At 40.3% G+C, this 17,388-nt stretch overlaps 1 protein-coding gene across 4 annotated transcripts in view; it reads left to right on the forward strand.

The window, feature by feature from the left end:
- FARP1 (FERM, ARH/RhoGEF and pleckstrin domain protein 1) overlaps positions 1 to 17,388 on the forward strand; it is a 217,510-nt gene that overhangs the window by 155,433 nt on the left and 44,689 nt on the right. For 2 of the 4 annotated variants that reach the window (XM_050890909.1, XM_050890915.1), the window contains exons 7-13: positions 4,412 to 4,526; positions 5,696 to 5,843; positions 8,538 to 8,633; positions 9,171 to 9,334; positions 10,984 to 11,052; positions 11,790 to 11,865; positions 13,921 to 14,161. In XM_050890909.1, the coding sequence (XP_050746866.1) occupies positions 4,412 to 4,526; positions 5,696 to 5,843; positions 8,538 to 8,633; positions 9,171 to 9,334; positions 10,984 to 11,052; positions 11,790 to 11,865; positions 13,921 to 14,161 (909 nt within the window). The remainder of the gene's footprint in view (positions 1 to 4,411; positions 4,527 to 5,695; positions 5,844 to 8,537; positions 8,634 to 9,170; positions 9,335 to 10,983; positions 11,053 to 11,789; positions 11,866 to 13,920; positions 14,162 to 17,388) is intronic. The other 2 variants (XM_050890923.1, XM_050890931.1) reach the window with 1 other exon arrangement.

Below are 17,388 nucleotides of genomic sequence, written 5' to 3' on the forward strand. Positions count from 1 at the left end.
CAGAGCATTCAAATTCCTGGAGATCTGTATGCTGTCTAGAGAATGTAGTAAATAAACATGCTTAGAATGCCAGACTAAATCACAGTCCTAAGAGGAAACTGATAGGGAAGAAAAAACCAACAGATTTTAAGCTTTTTTTATTATTATTGCAAAGTATGCACAATAAGACTGTTCAGTAGAATCATACATTAACTTTGTTCATCACATCAAAGCTTTTTTTAGCTTCCAGATCATTTGAAAGGCAGCGTATGTTTTCCTTTTCAAGACTTTATGGATTCTCATCTTGAGAATAACATAGGAAAAACCACTTAGTAGCAGGTATAATGGTCGTAATAGACCATTGTTTTGAACGGTCATTGTACAATACAGTATTGCATGTTTCCACTGAAATGCCATTGTATGGAAATTGCAGTCAACAAAGACATTCAGAAGCTCTTTAGTGATGAATAGATAAATCTCATGATCCTTTGTCATAGTCTGTTTGAGTGTTAGGGCAGTTTCTCATCAATTGCTGTTGGAAAGGCAGGTATTGCATGGTTTTCTGTTTGCCATGGTCATCATTGCCTAGTGTGACTGAGTAGCAATAAGAAGCTGTACAACAGCCTCTGTGAAATTCTGTATTCCTCATACCATTTTAAAACTGAGGATTTTTGCAGCGCAGACTTAAAAAAAAAGAAAATCCTTGGCTAGCGAGCTTTTTGTGTCTTTTAGTTTTTCCCATTATGGTGTCCAGCACTCCAACTGTAGTTCTTTCCTCAGTTAAGCTAGTTCTAACTTCCTTTCATCTCAGGAAAAAAAAGTCTTGATTGTTTGGGGGAAATTGAGTGTCATTTGTTACACTGCATTCTAGGAGGATGAGTTTTCCTACTAAATGTCTGTGCACCAAAGGAAGATGTTAGGGAGAGGACACCCTAATGCATGTGTGTCTGTTCATTTGAGGTATTGCTTCATGATCATCCTCTCTTGAGCTCTTATACTTCATACGCATTATTTTCCTTATGATTTCTACTTAGATCCTGTTTCATGTCTTACTTGTCTCTTATTGATAACTCAATTTCACTGAACCATTTACAGCTCTGGTGTCTGAACTGCTCAGAGTGTAACTGCTAGCTTGTTTTCCTAAAGCAACAGCATAAGAGGATAAAATACAGGATGTCCTTTGACCTTTACAAGCTGTCCCTTTCCCTTCTCCCCACAGTCAAACTCCAATTTAATTCAGTGTTCTTTCAAAATTCCTCTGTTATACACCTGGCCATTCCCCCTGACACACCTATGCAGGCTGGCAAGAAGCATTCGTTTCAAAGTGTACAAAAAAGGCAAATCACCACCATTGCTCTTACGCTGCTGAGATGCATTGTGCTGTTGGATTAAGTAATTTTTCTGAGTTGCTGGAAATGATCATGATGCATTTGAAATCTTTCTAGTTCTTTGTCCCCTTCACCTGTGAGCTTGAGGTACAGAGTGATTCTGAATGGGGATTTTAGGAATCAAGTAGTACTCTCCTTATGGGGAGAGTAAGGTAAGATACTTCTGTACTGAAAAATGGAGTTTTTCCATCGTGTCAGAAGGAGAGAGGTGAGAGATTCATCATGCAGAAGTGAGACAGTATTCACAGAATCTGAACTGCCATTTTGGGCAGAGGGATGTTGTGCCTCATGGTGCACTTGCAGTGCTGCTTTCCCTTGCCATGTCCTGACTGCAAGCTGGACCTTTTTTCTGCCCTTTATGATTTTTCCCCTCCCTTTTTTTTGTAACAGTGTTTGCTAGCAACCTCTGCTAGAAGTTTGCAACTGTCTCATTTATTTATCCATCTTGTGTCTCATGAACATTTTTCTGTGAAAATTTTCTTTGCTAAGAGTCTATAGCTGTATCTTACCCTGTCTTTTGTATTTATTTTCTCTCTAGCTTATTATTCAGTAGCAAAAAAAAAACCCAAAACGTATTTGTCTGCAACAAAAATAAAACTAGACAACTGATAAGAGTAATGATATCAAAGTGGAAAGATTGACAATGCAGGAGGTTAGGTATTGTACGTCTTACCAATGCTGTGCCTCCGAGTGGTTTCCATGGGGGTTATCTGATTCCAGGAGGCCCTTATATTCTATGTACAAGCTTATGTCAATGTTATAGACTGTTATTTATATGAAATCATAATATGACAGCAAGCAGGTTTCTGTTAAATCAGCATGTATATTACAGAATGAAATTTATATTTGAAACATTCTATTTAAAAATACCTTAAAAGCATTGTAGAAAGTGTTAGAAGTGAGAGGACACTTTGATACTGCAAATAATGCAGTAAAGTGAGTGTGTGAAGTAAGAAGATGGACTGATTAAAGGAAAAGAGTTGAAATACAAAGCATTAGACATATCAGAAGTGCTAATGCAGACAGAATATAGCATAGTGTAATGCACTTGCAAGATAAGAGAAAAGGGAGCATCAGTGGAAATCAATCTTCGGCTAAAACACACGAGAAGATTTTAAAGAAGATATGTGAGGCTGACAATATTCAAAATATAACTCCCTCTCATTCTAGAGGGAGCGCTATTAGAAAGGCATTTAAGGTGGAAAAGGAGGGCTAAGGAGAGAAGTGAAAGCTGTTGAGTACAAGGTAAGAGTGAACAAACTCAGAAGTAACTTGAAAGCCAGGAGGACAATTTTGATAATGGATTTGCAGTTGACAAATGCAGAGAACATTATAGAAATCATGTAGGGGTGAAATAAGAGTCTTCTGTACTCTTGGCTCTGAAGAAAGCCCTACAGAAGGTGGTTTAAGTCCATCCATGTACAAGGATGTACAGGGCATGAACTGCATTTTAAAGAATCAAGGCCTGTGTTATTTGAGGTGTGGCAAACCTAGGTGGGCTTATGGCTTCATTAAAGAAAAGAAACTCGCCTTTCATTTGAGTTAGGGTTAAAAACGGACCCTAAAGATTTGTGATGCTGGGGTGAGTAAAACTGGAGTGAGGGAGGTGTTTCTGAGATGGGGACAAAAGGGACACTTTACAAAGGAGATTTCTCAAAGATTCTGTAGTATTTCTACTGTCTCAAGGAATGATTCAGAGCAGATGGGATGAGGGAGGGGGTGGAAATCATACAGTCTCAGTTATCAACTCTTTTCCACCTCTGACCTCCAAAGTATAAGAAGTCATCATGCGGCTGCAGGCAATTTGGGTTGAAAGGTTGCTGCTCTGTCATTCACAGATGCTTTGGTCCTCATCTTCCCTGCCTACACAGGGTTATTGCTCCCCCTCCGCATTTGCAGGTACATCTGATCCCAGGCAAACTTTTGTCAGAAATCACCCACAGTGTTTTAAACATCATCTGAAACCTTTCTTTTTTCTAAACCAGCTTATTTTGGACAGAACGGGATTAAGCGTTCATTTACATGGGCAGAACTGAGGTGAGGATAAGGCAAGGACCTGAGCTTGGGTCTGTGATATCCTAGGTCAACTGCACAACAACATGTCTGACTGCAACCTGGATTTAATTTGAGGGCGCTGCATTTTAATTTCACTGACGTTGTTACGGTAGCAGCCTTTGTTGTAGTGACGTTGCTATTATTCCAGCAGGTTTGCAGGCAGAAGCTGCTACGCTGTTCAGTGAAAAAGCTAATAACAAGATTTTCAGAGGCATTCCAAGAATAGCAGGCAACAAGATAATAATCTGGCACCCATACATAGATTGCCTACCCCCCCCCCCCCCCCCCCCCGCCAAAAAAAGGGAAACTCACTGAATGGGCTGCAAAATGGAAGGTGGGTGTGACATACTGTTGCACACACGGTATTGAATAACTGTAGCAGATGGGAGCAACTTTGAGGAGGAAGGAGACAGAATGTGTCTCAAACTGCTGCAAAATTAGAGGAAGACAAATGTTTCATAACCCCATGAGGTAGAATACATGCCTGCATTCAAACAAGCAAACAAAACCATCTTTCAGATTTCCCCCCAGAGATTACAGTGTGGGGCATGGGCCTGGGGAGGAAGCTTGTGCTTGGCTGCTCCAGGGAAAGGCACCTAAGCACCATGATGCGTGTGAGAGAGATGGAGGAGTTCTGCTGAATTAGTGCTGTCTTCCCTGTCACCCCTGACCTTATCCCACACACAAGTCAAGGCAGCACTGTCATGGCTTCATTTGTTCAGTTGATATCCAACAGCTACTTACTCGGTTGTGGTGGACAGGAGGAATCCTTGGGCTTCTTCTCACATATGAGATACTACACAGAGGAGAAGGGAGGAATGTGTGGAAGATAACATAGTGGGAATCTGAATCATAAAACCATGACACAGCTTGCAAGAAACTATGTTTGCTTCTCTGCCCTCTTCCCAGCTGTCTGCACCTTTTGGATTACCCGAATAATTCAGATTTAATATAATGTTTTAATAGACTTTTCTTAAAATTCTCCATAGCTGAGATTGGAGATTTTGATGAAACCATAGATCGTGAACACTTAGCGAAGAACAAGTATATACCTCAGCAAGAAGCGCTAGAAGACAAAATCATGGAATTTCACCGTAGCCACATGTAAGACTTCTTTGTTCCTGTTATTGGCCTTCTTTTCCTTTACAGTAGTTCTAACTGTAAATATATGCTAGATCATAACTACAAAAGAGATTTGGACCTCTGAGTTTCTCAAAGGTTACTTCTCAAAAAATGTTCAAGCCTATGAATATCGTGAAGGTTACTCCTGCCTTTCTCCCGTCATCATAACAAGATGTTTAAAGAGCAATTGATTTTGATATTCATTCAAGCATGCCATTATTTTACAGTCTATTTCATACAAAATGCTTCACTGTGGATTTTGTGCATGCAGGTATGATTGCAAATGATGACTGATCAGTCAGGCACATCTGACAGCAGTCTTTTTGATTTCAAGGACGTTGAATGTTGCCTTTTCCCCTTTCCATGCTGTATTTAGAGATGGGTGAAGAAGGTGTTTAATGATAGGAAAAGCACAAAGTGCTTGCAGAATTAGGGATTTGGGGGAATAGGATTCAAGATGATGATGCAAATTGGTATCCTAAGGCCTGGAGAAAAGACTAGTAGCAAGAAGATGGTTAAAAGAATTATGAATAAGGCATAGAAAGGTATTTTTTTTGCTGTCAAGAACACTTCAAGACTTGAACAGTTTCATTATGAGCTACATTGAATTAGATATGAGCCGTAGGGAGTTCTATAGCAGTAATAATCAAAACTTTTGCATAATTTCATCATGATTAATTTAGTGCTTATGGGTTCCCAGCATTGATGTTAAGGTTTTCATGTCTTCTGTTTTACTTCATTTTGGTATTGCATTCACTTTTACAATGGACAACATCCTTACACACTTCTATTTATGATTGGTTTTTTTAGGAATACAGTATGTTTTTCCAATGGAAAATACAAAGAGAGGTAGTGAATTCTGTTAAAGTTAATGGTTCAAAATCCAGCTGTATCAGGTGTCTCAGAATTGGAGCAATCAAAATTTCTAATAGACTGTAAAATCTGTGGATTCTTTGGTATTGGTTTAGACTAAGATAAAGTTGTTGTTCTAGCTGATATAAATCTGGGGACATAGAAAAACCATACAGATATTATACCTCTGACAGGTTTCAGTCTCTTTGATGAAATGTGTCTTTGTTCTCAGGAGGACCTGTTGATCTCTATTAAAAGGTGTGAAGAATTTGTGTGTCTTCTCTGTTTGCTTTCTCAAGGGGACAGACACCAGCAGAGTCTGACTTCCAGCTTTTGGAGATTGCCCGTCGGCTGGAGATGTATGGAATACGCTTGCATCCAGCCAAGGACAGGGAAGGGACAAAAATCAACCTGGCTGTTGCCAACACAGGCATTCTGGTGTTTCAGGTTAGAGCTGCTCAGGACATGATTTTGTATTTTATAAAGCAGAGAGATTTCTTACAGTGATAAGAATTCAGGTCCCTCAGCCATGTCTAGAAGAATTTGGTTGGGAAGATTCAGGAACTTCCAAATTTTTTCTAGCAATGACCTTAAACCTTTTATAGCTGCATTAGGTCCTTCACTTCCAGGGACTCTTACCTTATTTGCATGCACAGGGTAGAACTCCATCTGCAGCCACAATGTGCTGTTCAAGATGCAAACTGATCCACAGCTCACAATTTGCAAGTTGGTCGTGCTGATACCTCCTACATATAGGAGCAGGTAGGTCTTGCAGGCATTGGTGCATACTAAATGGATGTGAAGCAGGGACAAATAAAACAACAGACAACTGGATTATATGGAGAAGGATGTAGATGGTGAATGTAAGCCCTCTGTAGCGTTACTTTGTCAGAGTTTTTACAATTTTCTTGACCAGCCTTGGCCATTCTACCTTTGCTGAATCCATGAATCTTCTTTCCCTAAAAGATCCAAAGTATTTCCTTAGATTTCTTTCCTCTCATCTCCTCCCCCAGTTAGCCTAGTAAATGTTCATGAAGCATCATCCGTAAATTTGTCAAATTCTTGTTGTGTAGTTCTCCTTAGGTAAATAACAAATTGGGCTTTTACAGTTGTGAAGGCACAGGTAGTCAGCTGGTGTAAACTGCTTTCACTTCAGATGAACTTGTGTCTACTAGCATCCAAAATGCTACTTACCTCACTCTGTGTTAAAAACAGTAAGTAAACTGTTCTTTAAAATGTCCGTTTTTACAATTGTCAAAAAAGACTATTCATTTTAACTGTTTGACTATAGTTAAAATACTAGTGTTTCCAACCTTATAAAGTACTTTGAGTCCTTTTATAAAGAAAAACAACAGCAACAAACAAACCCAGAAATATCTGACCCAAATGCTCTGAGATCTAAATTTAAAAAAAAAAAAAAAAAAAAAAGACTCTGATCAACTAATGGGTTGCTAGTAAAACCCCAAAATTGAAGCATAGGTTGAAGCATGAGAACACCAGGATGTTGTTAGAAATGCACATAACTCAAATAATTGTATGTTTAGGCCCTTCCCCTGCTCCCCCACAGTATTTTCATCAGCTGAATTGGTGAATTGCAAAGCCTTATAAATTGAGACTGTCTTACAGCTGAAAGTATGTGTCTACACAAAACAGCATGGACCTCACTGAGTCCCAGCAGATAGCTGGGATCCTTCCATAAAGGTGTTTGGTTGAAGGCCCAAGGCCTGATTTGTCAAGCTCTAAAACTCAGTCATCTCTTCTTGTCCTAATGTGTTTGGGACTTTCAAAACAGGTTTTTTTTGACTTGGAAACTTTCAGAAAAGCTTGGAAACTTTGCTGGATCAAGCTCCAAGACTGAATGCTGAAAAGGAAGTCAGGCTCTGAGCTGCTGGAGTCTGCCCAGCAATTGGCGTCTGGCAGTAGGCTTAGGGCTTCCTTCAGGCACTTCAGAGGGCAAGAGCCTTAAGTTCATCTTTTTATTTTGGATATAACTGATAGAAATTGAAATATGAAGACCTCATTAGAATGACCTCAAGGAAAATAAAGGTTCACTCACAAATGGCGTTAGCAGTAATCAGACAGACTTATTTTAAAGCCTGCCATTTATTTAGAAATCAGTGTCAGTGCTGCTGAATATTCTAAAGGAGATTAATTATGTGATTCTTAGACAGCAGGTTGACTTGGCAGAGATCATCACACTGTCATTACTCCTACGTCCGTCTGGTGACGGCACCCAAATCAGCATGGGTTTCTGCATTTAGCAGTCCTGTAGTAGCTCTCTGAAACTTCTGTGCTGTGCTGTAGGCATGTTTGTGTTGAAATCTTTGCTGAACAAACTGCTGTAATGAATATTTTAAAATAATACCTCCAATACCTTCTAACATAGATTAAGAACAAGACTTCTGGGGGGTAGGGCCTAATGATGCAGTGGCTGGGAATTGTAGTATTTTAAAGATAATTTCTCTCAGGCTTGCTGTTTGCTTCTGGTTTTGGTTGGTTTTTTTGGGAAAAGCATTTCGTGACTCTTCAGAGACAAGTAATTTATTTAGGTTCTTTTACTTCTGTTGCTCCCTATGAAAGGTCAAAATACTCCCAGTGTTTTGTACTTCCAATACAAAACTTTCAGTTGCTGTTTTTTCCCCCCAGTTAAGTAACATTTAAAGGGGTGTTTATTTTGCCCTGTAAACCAACAAAGAGGAACAAAGTCTACCCTATCAAAGTGAGGTGACATGTTATGTGTCCAGATTCCCTACATTCCCTGTAGCTGGTGGAAGAGAAGGAGGCATCTCTGGGAAGTGACTTAGTCCCCTGAAAATCTGAATCTGCATAGTGGAACAAGATAACATAGCTGGGCAAGAGCTGGGCCACCCTGTTTTGTGCAGTGATACTGGGTCGGATGCTTTCACATCAACTCAGTATATCTAGTCCTATAAATATGCAAGAGTTTAACTGTAAGTAACCTGCCTTCAGTCACAGCACAAGATGCTTATGGTTTGCATTATCAGAGGATGAATGATAAGAAATACTATAATTTCAAGTGAAGTGAATAGATGATTAATTTATGACAGGCTTTCTTTAGTAGTTTAGATTTCTCCATTCAGATCTGGAATGCTTAAACTCTGCTGGCTTTGTTCTCTGTAGGGTCACACCAAGATCAATGCCTTCAACTGGGCTAAGGTTCGAAAGCTGAGCTTCAAGAGGAAACGTTTTCTTATCAAACTGCGGCCTGATGTGAATGTAAGTCCTTGTCAGGAATTGATGAAGTTGACAAAAGGTTATTTGGTAAATTTCTACTCACAGATCAAACATATGTTTTTATCACCTCAAGAAGATTTTTTTTTTTTTTTTTTTTTTTTTTTTAATTAATGGCTTACGTTCACTGCTGGTACTGCACGCATCAACCTAGCATCTCAGGTGAGCAGTCCTAGCAAAGGAAATGTAAGCTGAATGTCACAGAGTCGTCTTCTGACTGTGACTGTGGTACTATATCATCAGTTCTTAAGTTGTAGCATGTAAACCACCTCTTCTCATTAATGTTAAGACCACTGCTTTATTTCTGTCATATTTGTCAATGAAAGCAAGTTTTAGCAATAGCACTGATACTGCCAGGCAGATCAGTGATGCCTCAAAGTGGGAAGGATAGGGCCTGTTAAGCCTGAAAGCCAATGAGTTGGGAAAAAGTTGTTTTTGTAGCATAGCACCTGCTTTGTCAATGCATCTCTGTAATGTATGTTGTTTGCTTGCTTACATTGCAAATGCTATCTCAATTTTCAGAGTTCGTTCCAGGACACTCTGGAATTCCTTATGGCCAGTCGAGATTTTTGCAAGTCTTTCTGGAAGATCTGTGTAGAGCATCATGCCTTTTTCAGGCTTTTTGAGGAACCTAAACCAAAACCTAAACCCGTTCTTTTTTCTAGAGGTTCATCATTTAGATTCAGGTAAGACCTGTATTCTTCTTTCCACCTTTGTTGCCTCCCCATTTCAAAATTGCATCCATAATGATTTAGGATTAAACCTGTTATTTTCAGCTCCCCTTTTTTACGTTGTAGTTTGCTCCTTTATATTTTCCATTGCATCTTCTCAGCCAAAACAGTGCAAAGAACACTGTAGGGAAAAAGCCTGCATTAATTTTGTAGTAGCTGTTGCAAAGTAGCTTTCTGGAGGTAAGATATAAAGTATATAGGTTCCATCTGGTTTCACATAAGAAAATCCACCTGTGTCCTAAGCAACACTAGCTAGCAACTTTTTGGCACTCTTTGGATTCTGTGCTTCTAGGATGGGATCTTTCCTATGTATCAGAGTAGAGATTTGTATTTTTGTTGCATGTCCCTGTGGTAAACCCATCTCTATGCAGTTAAAAGCAATGGCTTGTCTTTATGCCGAGACCTTTATGCTTACAAAGGATTTATGTGGGATGACCACCTATGCTAAGACCAAGTCTACCTGCGATACTGTTAGAGCTGTAGAAAAGTTTTTAATAGTTGAATTATTGGGTTTTTTTTCTTACACTGGCAGAAGCCTCATTGTAGATATTGTGTTGTGTATGCCGGGGGAGAAATCCTTTTATTCATACAGTTTATTTTGTTTGCGAAGCTGATACAAGCTGAACACCCGGAAACCCTTTTTGCCGAGATAAACTGTACACTAGTTGCCTTGCACAAGAACATGGTAGATATGGCCATTCTAACTCTCTTCTCACTTTGTTTCCTGCCTGCAAAGTAAGTAAAGATGGAAGGACCTATGTTAGGGTAAACAAGCTATAACTTAAGTTTCTGCCTGAGTAAACAGAAGACTGTAGGTGCATTCAGCTTACCTCCTGGTTTGGAGAGCAGATTTTGGCTACATCCTCCACTCACTGTGATGTGTGCTACACACATTCAGTAACTTTTTCCAGGCCTTCTGGTAATTCAGTTAGTTGAAAGCCTCTAACAAATGGGAAGGATTTGGTTCTCTGTTGAGCATTCTTGAGGTGTGGGTTTCCTCTACTGCGCTCAGTTCCCTTTGGTGTTTATAACTTTGCACAATAGGAAGTGCTGGGCTTTCTCACTACTCTTTCACGGCCTGTAGCAGAAGGGGAGAAAGGGATTTCCAGCCTAAATCTCTGCAGAAAACATATTTATGCTTAGTTGATGTGTTTAATAGTAGCAACTGAGTCATGAAATGCATTTCAGTGGTTTTCGTCTTGGTTCCAGGGTTTACTGATACCAGATAAAGCTGGTATTTGACTCAAAAAGATTCAAGAATATTTTTTGTTCATGAGAGGAAAACTTAACCCCTGCTTCGCTTTCTATTGTGGTGACTTCCCAGTAATGCAGTACCCTATAAAGGGCACACAACTGAATTTAAGCAGTTCTGAAATGGCATCAAAAAGTAGCTCCATAGCAAAAAAAAGTGGCAAGTAACATGCAGAATTATAAAAATCTGTGTGTATCTGACCAGGTCCCCTTCCTTATGATCTTACGTGAGTTTATGCTGATAGTGACAAATACTTTTCTGGCTGCTGTGACTTCATATGCAGGCCACATACGTGTTTATGATGACCAGGTGGTATATTGTATTAAATATTTTAACTGTGGTTTTCTTCCAGTGGTCGGACTCAGAAGCAAGTTCTTGACTATGTTAAAGAAGGAGGGCACAAAAAAGTGCAGTTTGAAAGGTGAGAGGAAATGAATGAACTATTCCAATATGTTTTAATCAAAGAAAAGTCATGATTTCCAGTTAGTTATATTCTAAGATCTTGGCACCAGTTCAAGTGAAAAATTCCTTCTTTGCTGGTTTGACAGTTTATCACTTGTATAATATCCCCTTGGTCCTGAATGTTTTGGTGAAGTTGGCATAACCTGTAGTTTACTTAAAATCAATAGTCTTCAATCTGTTTTTCAGCAGTGAGTGTCCTACCATCACAGGTAACTTCCTCCCATATTGATTTGCACCCTCTTTGATGGGATGTGGTTAATGTATGTGAACAGACATATTCACCTCAGAATAAAACTGAAAGTAACAGGAATAGGTATAGCCAACCTCAAGGGAGAGGTCTCCAGGGAAAGCTTCCAACTTGCTAGAGCCAGTTCTGTCTGAACTCATCTTGCTCATGATGAGCTCAAAGTAATGGCCAAAATGCCACAAAGACCATGACAACAGTTCATTGCTTATGACTTGTGTTCTGGTGATAGACCATTTTTGCTTCAGTGCCTCTCCCTTTTCTTACAATGGTATGTTTGCAACACAGCGCATTTAAATTTTACGGAAGGAGGAATGTTAATCTGCTTTGGAGCAAACTTTTACGAAAACTGCTATTCAAAGGTTCTGTTTTAAAGGAGGCATGTCTCTTGATTCCTATTTGTAGAAAAAAACTGAAATGGCTTCTTACTGTGATTTTCCTTTCATCTCCAGAAAACACAGCAAGATTCATTCCATCAGGAGTCTGACTGCACAGCCTTCAGAACAGCATACAGAGGTGCCAAAACAAGTCAGTGATGTTGATGAAACCCTGGATCATGCCTTTTAAACATTTCTTGTTAGATTACCCTCCACTGATTGCTGTTTTGAAACTCTAGGAGCATAGTTTTCTGCTCACTTTCCATTTAACTGGGAGCTGAGGAGCCCTGGATGTCATAAGTTTTAGGTTCTGCAAGTGGAACAGGTTCATTTCCACTGTGGAACAGCGTTGCTTCCAGACAACCAGACAAATATAAATAGTGAGCTTGTCTGAGCTGTACTAATGACCATCTGAAAAATTGCAATCCACAGTGTTACTGCTGGGGTCCTAGGTTGTAGCTGGTTATTGCATCTGGGAAAAGTTTAATTCTTTTCCTTCACTGGGGAGTTTTGGTTGCCCATGACAAGGTGTTCTGTTGTATTAACCAGGGAGAAGAAGAATTATTTCCTCAGAAAAATTACAGCTGTGGACTTTTAAGCCATTATCTCTGGTAGATACCTAATGTATTTGTCTTATCTTAATAGCTGTTACGTGTTAGGAGTTTGCAAATCCAATAGCCCAATAGGGCGAGGTTGCAGCAGCTGCGTTCTCCCAGGTCCAGCTAGTAGTAAAGCTGACGATGTATTCACTATAGGCACCCGCATAAATGCACATATCAATATATATACACATATACACACAGCCAGCCACACAGGTAAACACAAACAGAAAACAGCACTCCCACAAGCACAAACAGTGCCAGTAGCCTCACCCTGCTCCGCTCTTTGGCTGATCAGGATGAAAGTTCATTAGTGAAAAATATGTATACATATATATGATATGGATCCCTCCTGCAACTGGTCTTAGACACTCAGTCTATCCAGTAACTGACACTTGGATCCTCAGGTTCCTGGTTACCTCATGCACAGAGACACACATGCAAAGGTGTCTCTCCAATAGCTGGTACAGACTTAGGACATTGCCAGTAATTGACCCCCCATGGTCTTTCCAGTGTCTGGCCTGACTTATGGCTGCTTCAGCGCTTGGCTCCCAACTCTCTTATCCTACGCATCAACTGGTCCAGTTTAATGTTTGCTAGCAATTACACATTGACCTACCCACCCAACCAATATGCACGTGCTCTGGTCTCTCCAGTTGCTGGCATCCCAGACACACCCAGACCACAGGCTGATGGCTCTCCTGGGACAGCCCCCAGAGGAGCCGGGTCAGGGAGCTCCATTTTCCTGACTAGGTTGTTGGGGTTCTTCCACCTGCCGATGTTTCTCTGTGCTCATCTGTGTTTGTGGAGGCGAACCTTTAATCACATAACTTTATGTTAGGTAGAGCTTAAATGGCAGGAGCAAGCTACTAGGTTAATGTATTTAAGAATGCTACCCAAACCTTCACCTTCCTTGCATTGCTTCCTTTTGATATTCACAGCCTCTCTCATTTCTGCAAATCTAAGAACTTCAGAGAATTCTGTTATAAATGCAGCCCATTTCAGATATCTTTTAGCATTTTAATATTGCTAAGACAAGCTCAGGTAGATGGAGCATGGCTGCTGGGCAGATTCAACATATTTATGTGTGCAGAAAAGCCAGTCCATGAACTAGTGGCAGGCATGCTCCAGGGGTTGAATGTGGGGTGCTCAAAAGCCCACACACGGCTTTTTTAGTGTATATAAGTAGGCTGTGCAGAATTTGTCTTATGTGTTTATCTTTTTCTCCAGCTTCTCAGAGTAGTGTGAACAGGTTGATGTTCTTAGAGTGTTGATGGCTGCCTTAGGGCATGGAAACACCTCAAATACCCCTTTTTACATATCACCACATTCTGTCTGCCTTCTCTTCCCTTGCTTAGCTTATGTATTTTTCTGTTCTTCAAGATCAGAGACCTCTTTTTTTTTTTTTAATTCTAATTAATTTTAAAGCTTGGGTTACCTCTTCTGCTTTCAAGAGACTCCTATGTTGCTTCAGATACAGTGCAAAATTCTGGTGCGTAATTACACATAGCCTTTTCCCTCTGGCTCCCTTCCCTCCCAAACCTCTCCCCTCCCACCCCTCCCTCCCCCTTTGTCTCCCCCTTGCCTTCCCTCTTTTATCTTTCCAGAGCTCTAGTTTTGCCTATGGAGACGACAATGATGCTGCAGCAGTGCAGAGCTGCCGGCAAGGAAAGGAATTGAAAGCTTCAACAGAAGACACTGGACAGCACAAGAGCCCTTCCTTGAAGAAGAGTCCAAAGGAAGGCAGAAAGGTGGATGGAGCAGTGGTGTCAACAGTGGAGGAAGAAGAGGAGGCTGCTAAGGACAGGATGCAGCAGAACAGACCTCAATCACAGCAACCAAGCACAGGTCCAGCTTCCAGGGCTGCTCATGGCAGCAGCACCTCCATTCCTTTCATTGACTGCAGTGATGTAGATAGCGAGTATGATCTCCTCAGAGGACAAATAACCCGGTCATATTCCCAAACAAATGACAATTATGAGGGTGATTTGACCAGTGGTGCCTATATTCACTACAGAGATGAAAATCGCAATAGAACTAGATATAGGGATTCCTCAGCCTCTATAAAGTCTTCCCAGTATCTCTCTGAAGAGTACCTTGATGATAACCCAGCTAATCTCTCCTTCTACACTGGTGGAAGCCCCAGGATGCCAAGGCACAGCTCACTGGTTGACGAAATGTTTAGAGGGCCGGGGAGCCGTAGTCCGCTGGCCACTCCATTGCCTCCCAGTAGCAAAGGGTCAAGCCCTAACATGAGCCTGAGTAGAACTGGCTCTCAGGGTTATGTCTCAGAAAATGGGCATGACTGCAGGATGAGGACTGGGGAGGAGGATAGCCCTGCCAGTAGCTGCCATGGGTACTGCAGATATTCTCCAGGTTCTCAACGGCCTCGTGCACAGAAAATCCCAAATCTCTCCAATAAATCAGTTACAGATCCATTTATCCTAAGCCAGATATCCTCAACCCCTGGGCAGGAGTATAGATCAGAGAGATATTGTAAAGGAGGCGGGGTGGCTAAGATGTCTTCTCCAGAAAGCAAAATGATGGCCAACGGTATGCCAGCGGGGGCACAGTCAAAGCAGAGCCCAGTCATGCAGTCGCTGCATGCCAGTGGCGTGATGGATCACATGGCTGCAATCCAGATGATGGAGGGCTCCACCAGCAGTGGGACAGAATCTAGCGATTCTGACTCAGAAATCATTAACCCCTTCACTCACCCCCTGGTGTTTGGAAATCCCATTGTGCTGAGTTCCTCTCCCATGCCTAGAAATAAATACTCCTTTGGAAGCCTTCAGCTTGATGAGGAGGTAGAGGAGGATGTGTCTGTTGGCCTTAGTGATGAAGATGGTGTACAGGTCTTCAGCTGCTAGGGACCAGGGCGTATAAGACCAGCGGATACTGTGATTGCTCATTAGAGCGGTTGCATCTTCTGGGGCTCGTGAAGAGTGGCTGGTAATAATTTCAGTGCACGGGCTATTTCAAATGTTATGATTGTACTGACCAGCCAGAGGGAAGGGATGCTAGAAATACAATAATAAGGATAAGTCTCAATGAAGCTTAACAGTAATGCATCTCCTCTGAAAGGCAGGAGGAGAGGAAAATTATTACTGATTTAGGTACCTTTGTAAGACTTTATACACTCACCTGTTCTTCGGATGAAGTCATATTTTAGGTATATATTGTAGCTTCTTTGACACTTGACTAGTTATTTTGACAAAACAAAAATGAAATTAAGTAGGTACGTTGTGCTCTTTTGTATGTCTATTACAATTTTTTTTCTCTCCCATGTAAGGAGAGCAACTTATGAGTGCCTCAGCAGAGTTAGGGGAAAAAAATTAAACTTACAGCCAAATGCAGGCAGCTTGATATTCAAGACCAAGACTTGTTGAAATCTTGAAATATGCTGGAAAATCTTTTCATAGCAAGAATGTGTTTGGTCTACTCATCTTCATAACCCATTTTATAATCTTAACTGATGAACTGAGGATACAAATTAGGCATGTATACAGGAACAACGATAGTAGTGGCTTTTTCTTCAGTGGGTTCAACAGGCTGATTTGGTGATGGAGATTTTGAAACTCTAAACTCTTCCTTGGGCAAGAAGGAGAACAAGATGAAAGATAGAATTCAAGTGAAAAAAACTTAGATTGAAACAGCTCTAATGAAGAGTGGTATGAGTATTACTTGCAAGGCAGTCCTTTCTATCCTTTATCGGTGCGGTATAAAGATTAATTGCAAGAGATTTTTTCCCCTTATTCTTTCAGTGGAATTATTATGGAGACATCAGAGTTCTGTTGAGGGTGATTTTTGGTGGGGGGTTTGGAGATGGTGGCTGTTTAATTTTATTTTTTGCTTTGATCATGAAAAATGTTTATCTGTACAGGATCCAATTAGTCTGTCAGGCTATTTTTTTAATAGTGCCACCTCATAAATTTTTCATCCCCTGACACAGAGAATGATGGGACTAACTGTGGTCCAGGCTGATTGTCTTCTGTACTGTACATAGAGTAGTGAGATTTTGGCACATGTGCAGAAGGACAGAGGGACTAATTCTATGTAAGCTTCCTTTTCACAGGCTAAAAGTATTGAGAATTAAGGCTGTAACCTAATAAAATCTGATTCTAGTTTCTCCGAGTTAATTAAGAAAATCCAGATGAAAGGTCTCCTGTATGGAAAGTGTCCCGCAGTTATCAGAGCTGGGAGACAAGATGTGCTCTTTAACACTGGCCTTAATTTTAACTTTTATATATTTTTCTTGTGGGGGAAGGGAACTAAATCTGAGAATTTTAAATGATGAACAACAGCATTGACTGAACTGCAGGTCACTTGCAGTGATCTGCATGCAGCAATGATGAATCCACCCACATAAGTAATGATGAACAAGTTACAGGACTTTGTAAATGTAGACAATATAAAATTTTCAAGATCGTTTTTACAAAAATAATAAATTAAGAAGTCTTTTTAATTTTTTTAATGCCTTGGTCTATGCACACTTTAACAGAGTTTAATCTGAGTGAAGGATATTTAAAAAGATACCTACAATAGTTAGGCATGTCTTGTTATATACTTTACTTCTTTGCAGTAAAATATATCTTTGTAAATACAAGTTTTAACCTGCTCATCTCCTTCAGTGTGTTGGTTTTCTTAAAGATTAGATACCTCATTTTTGAACAGGAATGTTTTAAAGCATCTCTTTAGACAGTGATATTTTGGTGACAAGGAATGCTCTCGTTTGTTCCTGTAGTTTAAAGCATGAATCTAGAAACAGGGAGATTGATAATTAGGGAAAAGCTTGCTTGTGTATTATTCTAAAAGAAGGTGGTTTGTCTTTTGGATTTAGAATAGCTATAAAATAATTGCCTTGAACTTCCCAGTATTTAAGATGAAATATAAGTAGTTGAAGCCTGCGTTAGCAGATAGCGTGAGCATGGGGAGTGGGTGCATGAGTCTCCTTTTGATTTTTTTTTTTTTTTTGCTGCCTGTGCAGCAAAAGTACCAGTAGTTATATTATACAGTAAAGTAATAGCAATCTGGGCAGATGAATTAATTGCTTTGTTAGCCAGCAAAATTAGAGT

Source organism: Gymnogyps californianus, chromosome 1, assembly GCF_018139145.2.
Source record: "Gymnogyps californianus isolate 813 chromosome 1, ASM1813914v2, whole genome shotgun sequence".
Lineage (NCBI taxonomy): Eukaryota > Metazoa > Chordata > Aves > Accipitriformes > Cathartidae > Gymnogyps > Gymnogyps californianus.